This window comes from Gallus gallus, chromosome 1 (genome assembly GCF_016699485.2).
Source record: "Gallus gallus isolate bGalGal1 chromosome 1, bGalGal1.mat.broiler.GRCg7b, whole genome shotgun sequence".
Taxonomy (NCBI): domain Eukaryota; kingdom Metazoa; phylum Chordata; class Aves; order Galliformes; family Phasianidae; genus Gallus; species Gallus gallus.
Window position 1 is genome coordinate 182,163,284 of NC_052532.1, and position 12,724 is coordinate 182,176,007.

Genomic DNA, 12,724 nt, shown 5'->3' on the forward strand with positions numbered 1-12,724 from the left:
CTTGGTGCCTACGATATTCAAAAGGTAAATAAAATAATTTGCTATATTTATATTCTGAAATGGTCTGGACGAAAAATACAGACTATAAAAGAAATGACTCAAGACAACCCTCCTTCTCCCAAAAAATGATGCTTAAAGGCTGTAAAGTATCTCATCTAAAGCAGTATGCCATTGCACCATTAGGGTACATAGCTTTCAGAATTAAGCAATAACTGGCAGTCATCTCTCATTAAACTATTTCTCTCCAGCTTATAGTACAAACTCTATTCCAGTTTCATCAAGGAATACTGTAATTGGTCTATAGAAGTTCTTAGTAAATGAAAAATATTCCACAAAGTTTGTGGAACTCAGCTGCAGACCATGACAGCACAGAAATAGCAACTGGAGGGTGGATGTTATCTGAAAAGTCTTTCTGCAGTGAAGATCAAACAGAATACAAATTGAATGCCCAAGTATCAACCTAAATCTGGGAAAAAGAATTGACTGCTTTCTAACACAAGGTTTTAATGTTTAAACAATTTAAAGAAAAATTAAGAAATAATAGGACAAATTCTACAAAAACATTCTGCATGGCAGAACTTCAGTAAGCCAAATCACACCACAAAACACAATTTTTGCTCACTAGCTTTTACCTGAACCTCCTTCAGTTCGTCCTCAATTTTTCTTTTTCTTTCTTCTATTTCTGCAGCTTCTTCTGCTATTCGTTGTTTTATTTTTTCCATTTCTGCTTTTTGCTCACTAGCATTCTGTAAAAAAGAATACCTTTTGTTTTCAAATTTACACTGATTTTATTTTCAGGTTATTTAACTCTTACATTCTTCATTATAATATAACTTGTTCACACCAAGCACACAAAATACTTTTCATACTAGAGGTCATTTAAAAAAAATACACAAGCATTAGTCTTAAGTTTATATTCATGTAATTAAATTATATGGCATGAACACCTTTTTATATTATTGTGTGTCTTTCCCTTTGTTTGGTGTATCACAGGCAAGATCAGTATCTATGTTTTCTATGCTCATTATAAACTTTTCTCTCCTTACCTATGACTGATGCTCCCTTCTGCATGAAGATGTCAGACCTCCTCTAAAAGGACAAGGCTGACAGCCTGTAACAGTACTTAATGCACTTGAAAGCAGTATCTCCCTACCTTTGTCTTTGTGAAATGTGAGCTGCTCACATTTTTATTTCTTTCATGTCAGCACTGAAACTCACTTTTTCAATAATTCTAAAAGCTACAGTTGTTGTGTTTAGATTACAACCTATTATCCTAAAAATACTAGAAGATTTACCCATAAAGCTGCACCCACCTCTATAACAACCTACACACTGAACACAAGATGTATGGCTTCACATTTTTTTCCTGAGTTTTTGGATTTTTTCTGCCTATCACAGAGGGGACACCTCCTGAGCGCTTCAATGCAACAATAAACAGGTGACATACAAAATTACAGTAAGAGAGACTCTATACCATATGAAGATAATGAAAAAACTAGGAACTATGAAAAACAGTCACAAAACAAATAATGGAGGATAAATGCAGAAAATAAGTGCATAATATTCTAGGCTGAATTCATCTACAAGACCCAAGATAACAAAGGCTAGGGTTTATATTTTTATGTATTTTGCAGTATACAACACATTATTATAATCTGTAATTGTTGAACCTGTAGCAAAAATAAAAGTATAAAAGCAGAGGAAATCTTACTAATCTTCCTGAGTAATTAACCTAAGCTTTAGTTCAGTGTGTCACTAAAATCCATAAAAGTATGTCACTCAAATGTATAAAATATTAACTACATAAAACTAGCTTAGATATTTCACAGAAATGTATGAGTACTGTCTGATAGCTCTGAATAAGAAAACCTTAAAGTTCAGCTGTAGGTCAAAAGTCTTGCTCAGAAAGAAGATAAAAGGGGTCCATGCATTACAATTCTCTCTCTTACATAAACTGGAACATCTGAAGTGATATTAAAATGTTAGAGGACACCTGCCCTTTATGCTAATCTAAATCAGAATTCTATCATAATCTTTCTGATATTCACAGACTCAACATATTTCCTTTTTTTTGACCTACTCTTTGCCCTTGTCCTACAATGTAATACATGTTGCATTGGTAGCAGTTAACTACTGGACAATAGCAGTCACAGATTTAAAAGATGAATCAAGGGAAATGACACAAAATTTTTTTGAAGCCAGCAGTGAATATATCAAGCCAATTATAATTATTCAAATAAATATACAGTAAGGAGATAGACACTAAAAATAAAAATAAAAAAAATTGCTAATACCAAGTAGGCTTATAAAAATGGAAAGTAATGCAGCAATGCACAGTAGCAGCACGGTGAACCAAATGGTTTGAAAGAACACGTACCTACTGTAATGCATAGAGAAAATGTCCTTTGAGATTATTTATTTCTTTTCAGATTGATCAAATTCAATTAATAGGATTTATAGCCTAAAATACCGCTACTTGTTAGTATTTTCCTCATGTTGTTAAATAGTAACGTAAAACCGAATCAATTTGGATTATGAACTTACAGACTAATCTGAAGTAGTAAATGCTACTCTGGTACCAAAGTGGTTCTGATCTCTTCCTAATCAGTTCAATGGTTTAAGTTACTGAATCCTCTGTTCTGCAACAAATTTATTCAAGCTCCAAGACTCATGTTTTTCTCTAGGCAACTTCTTGTAAAATCATTGGGTCTAGTACTCCTTGAAAACAACACTAAGCACAGGCAGCCATAGAGTTTTTTGTTTTCTGTTGGTTTTTGGTGGGTTTTTTTTCAGTTTTGATATGATCACATACAGTACCTGCATAGATATTGTAATTTCCTGAAGGGCAGCATCAGCTTCATCCTGCTTCGTTTTGAGTAAAATACTTTGTTCTCCAGCTTTTTTGTTCAGTTCATCCACAAGGGCTTTAGCTTCATTCAGCTTTGAAACACCTGCCTAAAAAAGTTTGTAAGAAGCAATTGCTTAGCATGGAATTTTATATAGATTTAAATGGAATTGGTTGCAAACAGTACACACAGACAGTGATGCAAGACTAATATTATTCATGTTTAATTTATTCAAATAAAATGCATATTTCTTAGCACTCCCCTGTCATTTCAACTCAAAAACAAGAGCTGAAACCTCTTTATGTGTTGGTATAAGGTGTTTCACTACAACAAAAAGCTGAATATGAAATCCTCATAATCCTTTCTCTATTTAATTCAATAGCATTTCAGTTAACTGATACTAATTCCATGTAATTCTATTTCCTTTAATAGCAAATCAGTAAAAATTAAATAAATGGAAGCAAACTAGATTATCCTATTTCTACATATTTGTGCATTCTCTAAAAAACCTGGATGTACATAAAACAAAGCCTCAATTATCTTTCCTATTTCTTTATTTACAATTTCTAAATTATTAATTTTATCAAGAAGACAGAATTATTTCAGCACTTGTGAAAAATGTATTAAAGACAAAATTAATGTTTTATCTAGGATACATATACCTAATTTTCTTGTAAATGTTTACTTTTCTTTACCCAGAGAACTCAAGAAGTAAATGAGCGTTTGTCACAAACAAATCAGAGCTATTACCTAAATAAGTAAGCAGTTTCTGTCATTGAAAACTTAAATCCTTCATAAATTGCTTAATACAGAGATGGGAAACTACTAACAGGATGAATACAAAGAATACAGAATTTAAGGCAAGGAGGTAAGTTGTTTCAGAGAGCTGTTTTAAGAAAAGCCACGGCATTGCAAGTGTGCTTTCAGAACAATAGCAGGAGTGACTGAGAAAAGGAGTTCAAAGTGAAAAGATAAAAGGGAAAATGGAAAAGCATTGACCTACAGGGTCATACAGGTCTTTATGAAAAATACATTGTTAGGGGAAGGAGGCACTCATGGAAAGCCAGCACGTTTCAAAAATAAGCATGGTATACATACAGAACAGGAATAAAGCCATATCTGTGAGACTAATTACATTAGGTCTATTGTTGCATACAAGTCTGAAATATTAAGTGATGCAAAACCACAAAAAAGGGAATTTTCACCAAGGCAACAGAAGTAACCATGAGGCTAAGGAGTTTACAGCTTGTTAAACTATATAAGGATGCAAGAATCACACAAAATAGCAAGTTGCTGTATAAGATTTATATATAAACATACAATCAGAGGTATAATTTAAACTAATCAAAAGATGATGCTTTGTTTGCAATACAACTCCATTACACGAATAATGTAAAAAAAAATAATAATCTAAAGTCTTTGCAAATACTTTTTACTTTTATAAGAAGACATGCCCATTCTGATAGAGCAAAAATATTAATGAAAAACAAGGTACCACAAGGTACCACAAGGTTTTTAAACAGAGATGTATGTTAAGATTCACGATCTGAAATCGTAGCAGTAGTATATGCAGACAGAGGATATCCTACGCAGAAATGCTAGCAGCTGCAGCTCCTAATAAAATAACAGAATCCTTGGAGTTGGAAGGGACCTTTAAAGGCCATCTAGTCCAGCTTCCCTGAAATGAACAGGGACAACCTACACCAGGCTGCCCAGGGCCTGATCCAGCCTCCCCTTGAAAGTCTCCAGGGACGAGGCATCCACCACATCTCTGGGCAACCTATACCACTGCCTCACCATCCTCACTGGCAAAGATTTTTTTCTTATATCTAACCTTGATCTACCCTCTTTGAGCTTGAAATAACATACAAGGCATTTCCAAATGTGAGAGCATTTTGAAAAGCTGTGTGTTAAAGATGTTTTAAATACATACCTGCAAGTGGTTCTGCCTTTTTATCAGCTCTGTTCTTTTACTGTTGTTAATTGAACTGTATACATTAAGGAATGTCATATACCTGCTAGGTGTTGCTCCATACATTTTACATGATTCATGGATTACCAGAAATGACTTCCAAAAATCTGAATCACCTATACAATAAAATTTGTTACACAGATAATAAAATCATTTTAGAAAATCATTCAGAAAAAAAGAAACCTTAATCAAACAACTTACATTTTATACTTTTGTTGGCTCTGAGACTTCGCAGTGAAAACTAGACTAATATTTTAGAAAACTTTGCTAAACTATTATCAAGTTGGGTGTTTTAATGGGTCTCCTAGATTATGCTCTGCTGCTTACTTTTAAAATGGTTACAACTGAAGTTTTATTATGATCTCACGTTATTCTGATTATTCTGAAAATGACCTTTTACTTACAAGAAACTGAAGTTATTTGGTAGTCACAATTACTTTAGCATTAAAAACCAAACTTCTTTTTGTTAAGTATCAAACATAAGTACATTCATATTCTACCTTTCCTCTTGCTTAGCACATTAGATATGTAAGGTGGACTATCTCAATTCAACCCCAGTGAAACAAAGAATTCCAACTGCTTGTAACTGTTACTTGCAGGGAAAGGACTGAGAAGGGTAAACCAAAAGAAGAAATAGTAAGTATATTAGTGAATTGCATTTGTCAAAGAACTATGAAGTAACTTATTCTTTGCATCTTTCCTGTTAATCCATCTATATGTTATGCAGAAAAGTAAGCCCAAAAAGTAACGCTATGGATCTGATCCATCTGGTGATGACTCTTACGGACTTCCACACCAAAAACAACTTCGTAACTATTCTGACAAGCACAGCAGCATTTTGGGATTCTCTCACTGTATTCTGGCTTAATGTGATGGAATTCCAGACATACATTCTGTAGAAGTCAGGAATACAGAATTTTCTCAATAAAATCTCAGGCCTCAAATGTTGAACAAGTATAATCCTACAACAGAAGCTAAAATCATGCGCTGTAGTCACACAGAATTTGACATGACATGGAATACCATCTGAAAGTCTCGGCATGAAAGATACCTTCCAAAACTATATCTCAATTGTTAGCATGAAAGGCATCAGATGAAGGCACTCAAGTGCAGCCTCTTTTTGCAGATAAAAGTAAGAAATCATTCTTGATGGCAGTGTAAGACTTACAAGCCTTAAGAAAAAAAAGCACAGACTGACTTCAGTGAAACTGAGGAACACTTTGGGGAGAAATCTGCTTTGTGAATGAGCAAATCCTACCCATAAAACTACATATAAACAAATGTAAGTGTAAGGAATGAAACTGCCTTCTATTCCTGTAGCAAAGGATGTAAGTAATCAGATAGTTGTCTTCATTTGAATGTCCAGATACCATGCAGGCAATGGCTGAAGCAAGGGCCTGTCCTAGTTATAAGACAAACTTCACATGCTATCAGGAAGCTGGGACTCTATTATGGGAAGGACACTGATAAGCCTCTTATATGTCTGTATAAGGTAACTTCGCCCTTAATTTCATTTTTTAAGACTGTCTAAATGGGATCAAACAACCCAAAGTTCAGTTGATGAAAATGATGCGCTCCTGATGTGAGAGCTCTCACTGAAGGAAAGACATGAGAGTATCAAAACGCATTCTATGTTGGAATCACCAATACCATCAGTAGGAGATTGGGTTTGGTGATGGAGGATACATTTTCCAGACTAATGCTCCGAAGTGAAAAATGCCTCCCATGTTCATGAATAGGCTAGCAAAAACCTACTCAAATGACCCATGCCATCATCTATGCCCAACACAGGACTAAGTGTCTAATGGAAAGTTGTAACAACTAGTTGGTCCACCAAAATATTACCTGAATGTTTTTTCTTAAATTCTTTGTGTGTTTTTTCCATCTTCTCTTGTTCATCATCATACAAAAGCATTTCAGGAATCTAAAAAAAATAATAATTAAAATTAAAAAAATAAATCTAAGTGGTTAAAAATGAAATTAGAATTAAGCTTAAAAAAAAAATCAGTAGCTAGTCCAAAAAGACTGGAAATTGTAACTTTATTCAGAATAAAAGATTTAAAAAATAAAGTACTGAATGAATCAAATCTGACATTCTCTGGAACTGATGACTTCTTGTTCTCTCAGGCAGAAGAGCTTTTGCTGGCTTTATGAATGAAAAACCCAGTCCTAAAATGCTCCTACAATAACACAAATGTCAAAGATGTAAAAAGATACAGAACTCAAAAGAAATCAGAAAGTAATTTAAATACAACTGCATGGCTGCAACATCAAAATTAAACAGTCTTAGCCAAGGACTATAAAGTTTTTGTTACAGTCTAAGATGGAGTATGTGCTTACTTTTATATGTTCTCGACTACACAATGAAAAAAGATAAAAATAAATGAAAGCATTTTCAAAAATTCTAGCACATAACTAAATGACAAACATCCAGTCACTGCTCATACACCACTTAAAAAAATCCTCTGGAAGTAAAAGCAATACCTATAAATTGTTTTTGCTAGTGGACAGAACTGGTCCAAACATTTTTGCCAAAAACAACTTCAGGTAAAACCTGCTGTTGAACCTGATGCACAATGGCAGATATGGGAGACCTATCAACTCAGCCCACAAAAAAGAGCAAAACAGAGTTACTGGACAAATAAAAAAATTAATATTATTTAACAGTTCTGTAGAATTTTCTGTCTTTATGACACTGCAGAAATGGGTTAGGTAAGCATAATGACAATTATTATTTCATTACTCAGGTTATATTCAACACAATTCAGTTATTTATTTATTCATTTAAGCACATCATACCTTTTAATTAAAGCAATTTACCTTTTTCATACTGTTTTCAGACCAGGTTTCCATCCACAAGACCTGACATTTCTTGTACAGTGCTGGATTACTTTCACAATTTATTGTGAAATTTATGTTGGTGGAATCCATGATCAAGACAACATGCAGATTCTGTTGGATCCCTAAGAAATCGCAATATACACTGTAGATAACAATCAGACTATACAACAATAGATTTACTACAAATACAACATAACTTACTGTTCCTGCAAATACTTATCAGAAAATGTTTTTTGAGAAAAGATACTATTATATTATGATACAGTAGGGTACAAACGCTTATAAATTCAACTCAGTGAGTTAAATACTATCAAGGACTCTCATTATGTATATTACAGTGTATTTTTTTTATTTTAAACAGCTGACAATATTTAAATGGGTATTGCTGGTGTATATTTCAATCAATATAGAGACAATCAGTAGTTCCAAGGCCTTTGAGCATGACTGCAAATTTCTGTTTTTTCACTTGCATTATTTATGTATAAAATATTCTTTTTCTTCTTGTTGGCCAAGAAGAAATGTAATTTTTTTAAAAGAAATCTGTAAAGTTGCTTTTAGTACTCAGAACCTAAAGTGAGTTGCAGCTAAGATATAAGAAAAATCTATTAAAATGTATATAAGCTAAACAAACCAGAAAACAATTAATACCAATGTTTTCTTCCTTGTAATTACTCTTAAATTCTGTTAAATTTACAACACCTTGTTAGAACATTAATGGATACAGTATTTCAGATAGAGGAGTAAATTTTAAGCCAAGAGTTCTGTGCCTTCAAATATCATACTCTAATTGGTATTCCTGCCTGTTGTCTAAAAAAACCTACTTTAAAGTTCAAATTACACACAGAATGGGACTTACTAATTATTTACCCATACTTTTTGTAACCTTGTTTTTGTAATCTTGAAATAAATTATAACTTACAATTTTCTTCACTTACTGTATGTGAAATAGTTGAAAATTGGTCCTGTAAATCCATCTTGTGAAGCTTGATCCTTTAGAGGAGACAGCAGGGGTTCTAATTCTTCTGATTTATACAGTCCAGGAACTTCTCCTATTCGAAAAATGAATTTAACATTTCAGATCAAATACACCACAATTATTCAAATTAATTTGCACAGCCTGTATATACAGTTTGAGTACAGCAGTACTTCCCTCCAAACCTTCATGAGTTTCATTAAATAAATTTCATCCTTCTTTTCATATCATGAAATATACAGATTATGTTAGTGATTCCATTTAAAATAAACATTGTACTTTGTTTACATTACAGAAATAGATCTTAACAACTCATTCTAATGCATACAAAGATCGTGATCCAATAGTGTGTATGAAACAAATCAAAACAGATTGCTTTGTGTACAGGTACTCCAGAAAAAAAAAAAAAAAAGAAAAAAAAAAAACACAGGAAGGAAATCAGCAGTTCTGGTATGGAAATAAAGTTAGTAAACATCTAATTCTGCCTCACTGAACACTTCTGTGTCACAAAAGTAGTACCATAATCTTTCTAGGTTCATCTCACCTGAAGACAGTAAACTGTTGATCATCTCAAGGAAAGCGGGATGAACAAACTGATAGTCTTCGAGCAGCAGTACTACCTGCTGAGCTTCAATGCCAGCAAGCTCCATCACCTAGAAGGAGTTATTTTAATCTAAGTATAGAAAGAATGTCTGTTGTTCGTAAGGGAACAATGATCTTCTCTTGAATATTCATTGCATCTTTTTTTTCCCGCAGCATATGATCTGTGATACACTTTGAAAAGATTACCAGGTGATTCAGTTATACGAGATAACAAATATAGAACATTCTACCTAGATATATAACTTGGTAATCAGAAAACAATTACAGCAGATTATTTTGTAAAGTATATTTATGCTCCAGATGTGATTTTGCTGTAACATTTTCATTAGCAGTTCTGAAGGTACTGAGAGCTGCTGACTTAAGGTTTGCATTTTTAAATGAAGTGTATTATTTCACCAGACACTAAAATTTAATTTGATTGAACTACTGTCCTATGAGCAAGCAGACCATATTAGAGACAGAATATGAAAACATATATATGAAATATAGTTTCTGACATTCATATAAGCTTGAAATGAGTATCAAGTCTGCAACACTCAGAATAAAAGCTCTAATAAACAAAAAAGCAGTTTCAGGAAAATAAAGAACAGTATGCAGATCTACACAGGAACATCTAAAAATCTGTTTCATTCAGAACAGTGACACTAGCTTTTCTTAAAATCTCTTTCACACAATACTACTGTCCTTCAAAATTCCCATTCTTTTTTAGATGCACACGCACAGAACTGGAGACTGCAGAACACTGAGTTACTTACATGCTTAAGATCATTTCTGAACTGCTTCAGCTCATAGCCTCTGGAAATTTTGGGAGTAATTAGGAAAGCTCCATGCATATGACTAACTAAGGAGGTAACTGTTCGACGACCTACACCACTCCGTCCAGCCAAAAGAAGTGATCCTCCAGGAAAACTTAGTACTCTGTCCACTCTAGACACATAATTGAGGACTTCCTGGAACAGTAATATCTCTATCTCTTTTTTGTCTCGTCCATAATGAATAACACCCTATTGAAAAAAAACAACAACAATAACCAATATATTCATTGATAATAAAACCAAATAGTAAGATATGGAAGCATCCAATATTTAAAAGTTTAGAAATGAAAGTCCAAGATGCCAAGCTGGTCTTCATTACAAACAAATTATTTATGTGACAAAATTTAGATACCCTGCTTGTCTTTTACCAGTAATGAATAAATAACATTTTCTTAGTAAAGGATATAATATAATTAGTAATTATATATTACTATATTATATAGTAATAGTATAATTAGTATCCTTAGTAAAGGATATAAAATACAATATCCTCAGCACTGCACTATACTGGTATTCTTTCATTTACTGGAATAGAAATATACCACTGTAATAATTAGAATTAAATAATGAGCCAGAGCAAAGTCTGATCTATGTCTCTGACTACAGATTAATTAATATTGGTACAATGTTGAACAGTGTTTCAGGTAGTTAATTGCTGTGTAATTGCAGATTACGGAATTTTCTATTCAAATACACACAAGAACAAATCCTAAGATTAAATTCTGCCTTATTATATTCGACGAAAATTGAATTAGAGGTCAAATATAGTTGCAGTCAGATTAAAAAAAAAAAAAAAAGTAAAAAAAAAAAAAGCAAAACTAATTACTGAGGCTACTAAACTTAATCATTTACCTATGGGTCACAAGTTGGCAGTTAATGATAGAGAGCAGTTTACCATCTAGATCACCAGTCCACCAAACACTACTAATACAGAGCAGACCTCAAGGTTCTCATCAAGTAGTCTGCCTAGCACAGTTAGCATTTGCATTTCCTCATAAGTCATTTTTCATATTTCACAAACATAGATGTACATCAGTGTTTCTCAGAACACATCTCATTGGGCTGTTATACGCCACCAGCAAACGCAACTGACGTGCTTTTATTAAAAGTACCTCTCTACACAGTACTTCCACTTGTCTGCCATATAGCACCACAGATCTTCACTTGACCAAATGTAGGAGATGATTCCTTAATTTAGCAGCAGACTGGCTCTAAACCTGGTGCTTGTATGTCACTTAGTCAAATCAGAAAAAAAAAAAAAAAGGTCTTGGAGTCACTGGTACGAATTCTTGCTATGTGTATTCTTTAATTAATCCTGTCTCACCTTTTTAATAGTATCTATCAAGTCTGTTGAGTTTAGCTTGCCAAGTGGCTTCCCATGTGGTGGTAATGCCTGCCCTGGAGTAGTGAATGCCTCTTGATGAGCTCCCCAAGTTACATAGAAGATATCTGCAAAAATAAAATGAAATATTTAGAGGTTTAGGTCCTAATGCACTATCTGGCTCGATAAATTTGATGTTATTAGGCAATTCCTATTCAGATATTTCAAATTTATGTAATATGCCTCAAATGCTTTACCTTCCATATTGTCCAGAAAATCTGAGCCCCAGTCACTTTGAAACACTTTCATCAAAATATTATCAAATACATGGAGATCCTTCCTGCCAACAATTTTATCACGGAACAAACGACATGCTTCGTAAGCAACTATTTCTAATACGTGGTCTGCAGTTTGCATTGATGGTCCTGAAAACAATTATATAAGCAGAGATTAAACTTTATATTTTTCAATTAGTTCTACTTTTCTGAAATTTCTCATTTAAAATATGAGATTGAAAATGAGTAAGTGAAATTACATACCGGCAAGAGAGCATCAGTAAGGAAGAAGTAAGAGAAAAAACAAATATGTTATGAAGTGCTTTTTAATACCTTTATGTGTCACAAGATAAAGTAAAAAATATTCTATGAAAAGTAGTTCTTCAGTTTAGCGCCAGCATTCTAATGAAAATGAACAAGGTATTGCACACTAAGTAAAAACAGAAATACAAAATTCCAAGCAATTAAAATGAACAAAGACAAAAACCAGGAAACTTTTAAAGGGGAAGAGAAAGACTGATAATAAATACCAAAATAATAATAAATCCCCCAGACAGTTTGTATTACAAAAGTGCCACTGGAGAATACAAAGATACAATATTCTACACAAACGTACAAAGGGAAGTGAGATGAGTTTCAAGGGGCAGTAAATGGCATGCCATATTGATCATGACTAAAAAACCCTAACTATATGTCACCATTAGATACAAAAATTGAGTTATTAAACATGCTGAGATTACCCATTCACTGACTGTCAGTGTAGCTTTTCTGACCTCGTTCAAAATAATTTTATACCACCTGATGATCCAAGAAAATAAACAGAATACTAATCTAACATACTTAATGCTTTTGTATTACTTATGTAAGCTCTTAATGTAAACATTTTCTCTAATTAATCTAAGAGCTCAAAGTGTAATAAGGAGTAATTGCTCATGACCTAGTATTTATAGTTATTTTACAAGATAAAAATTAGTCGTAAAAGATGTCTAAGCTATCTAAATGGAAAAGTATACAAAATTGAATATCCTTCCAAATTTCACCCTTCCAAAATAAATTAAAAAAAAAAGGACTCTTGAGA

General features: G+C 33.1%; 1 protein-coding gene across 3 annotated transcripts in view; it reads right to left on the reverse strand.

Annotated features, from left to right (window-relative positions):
• The window catches only part of DYNC2H1 (dynein cytoplasmic 2 heavy chain 1), a 139,759-nt gene that overhangs the window by 82,681 nt on the left and 44,354 nt on the right, over nucleotides 1–12,724 (reverse strand). For 2 of the 3 annotated variants that reach the window (XR_005861251.2, XM_417173.8), the window contains exons 47-56: nucleotides 11,629–11,796; nucleotides 11,375–11,499; nucleotides 9,991–10,239; nucleotides 9,177–9,285; nucleotides 8,595–8,708; nucleotides 7,639–7,781; nucleotides 6,664–6,742; nucleotides 4,780–4,934; nucleotides 2,818–2,955; nucleotides 633–746 (exon numbers count right to left, since the gene is read on the reverse strand). Coding sequence is in view for 2 of the 3 variants with exons in the window: in XM_417173.8 (XP_417173.3) it covers nucleotides 633–746; nucleotides 2,818–2,955; nucleotides 4,780–4,934; nucleotides 6,664–6,742; nucleotides 7,639–7,781; nucleotides 8,595–8,708; nucleotides 9,177–9,285; nucleotides 9,991–10,239; nucleotides 11,375–11,499; nucleotides 11,629–11,796 (1,394 nt within the window). In the remaining variant the exon portion in view is untranslated. The remainder of the gene's footprint in view (nucleotides 1–632; nucleotides 747–2,817; nucleotides 2,956–4,779; nucleotides 4,935–6,663; nucleotides 6,743–7,638; nucleotides 7,782–8,594; nucleotides 8,709–9,176; nucleotides 9,286–9,990; nucleotides 10,240–11,374; nucleotides 11,500–11,628; nucleotides 11,797–12,724) is intronic. The other variant, XM_015279695.4, reaches the window with a different exon arrangement.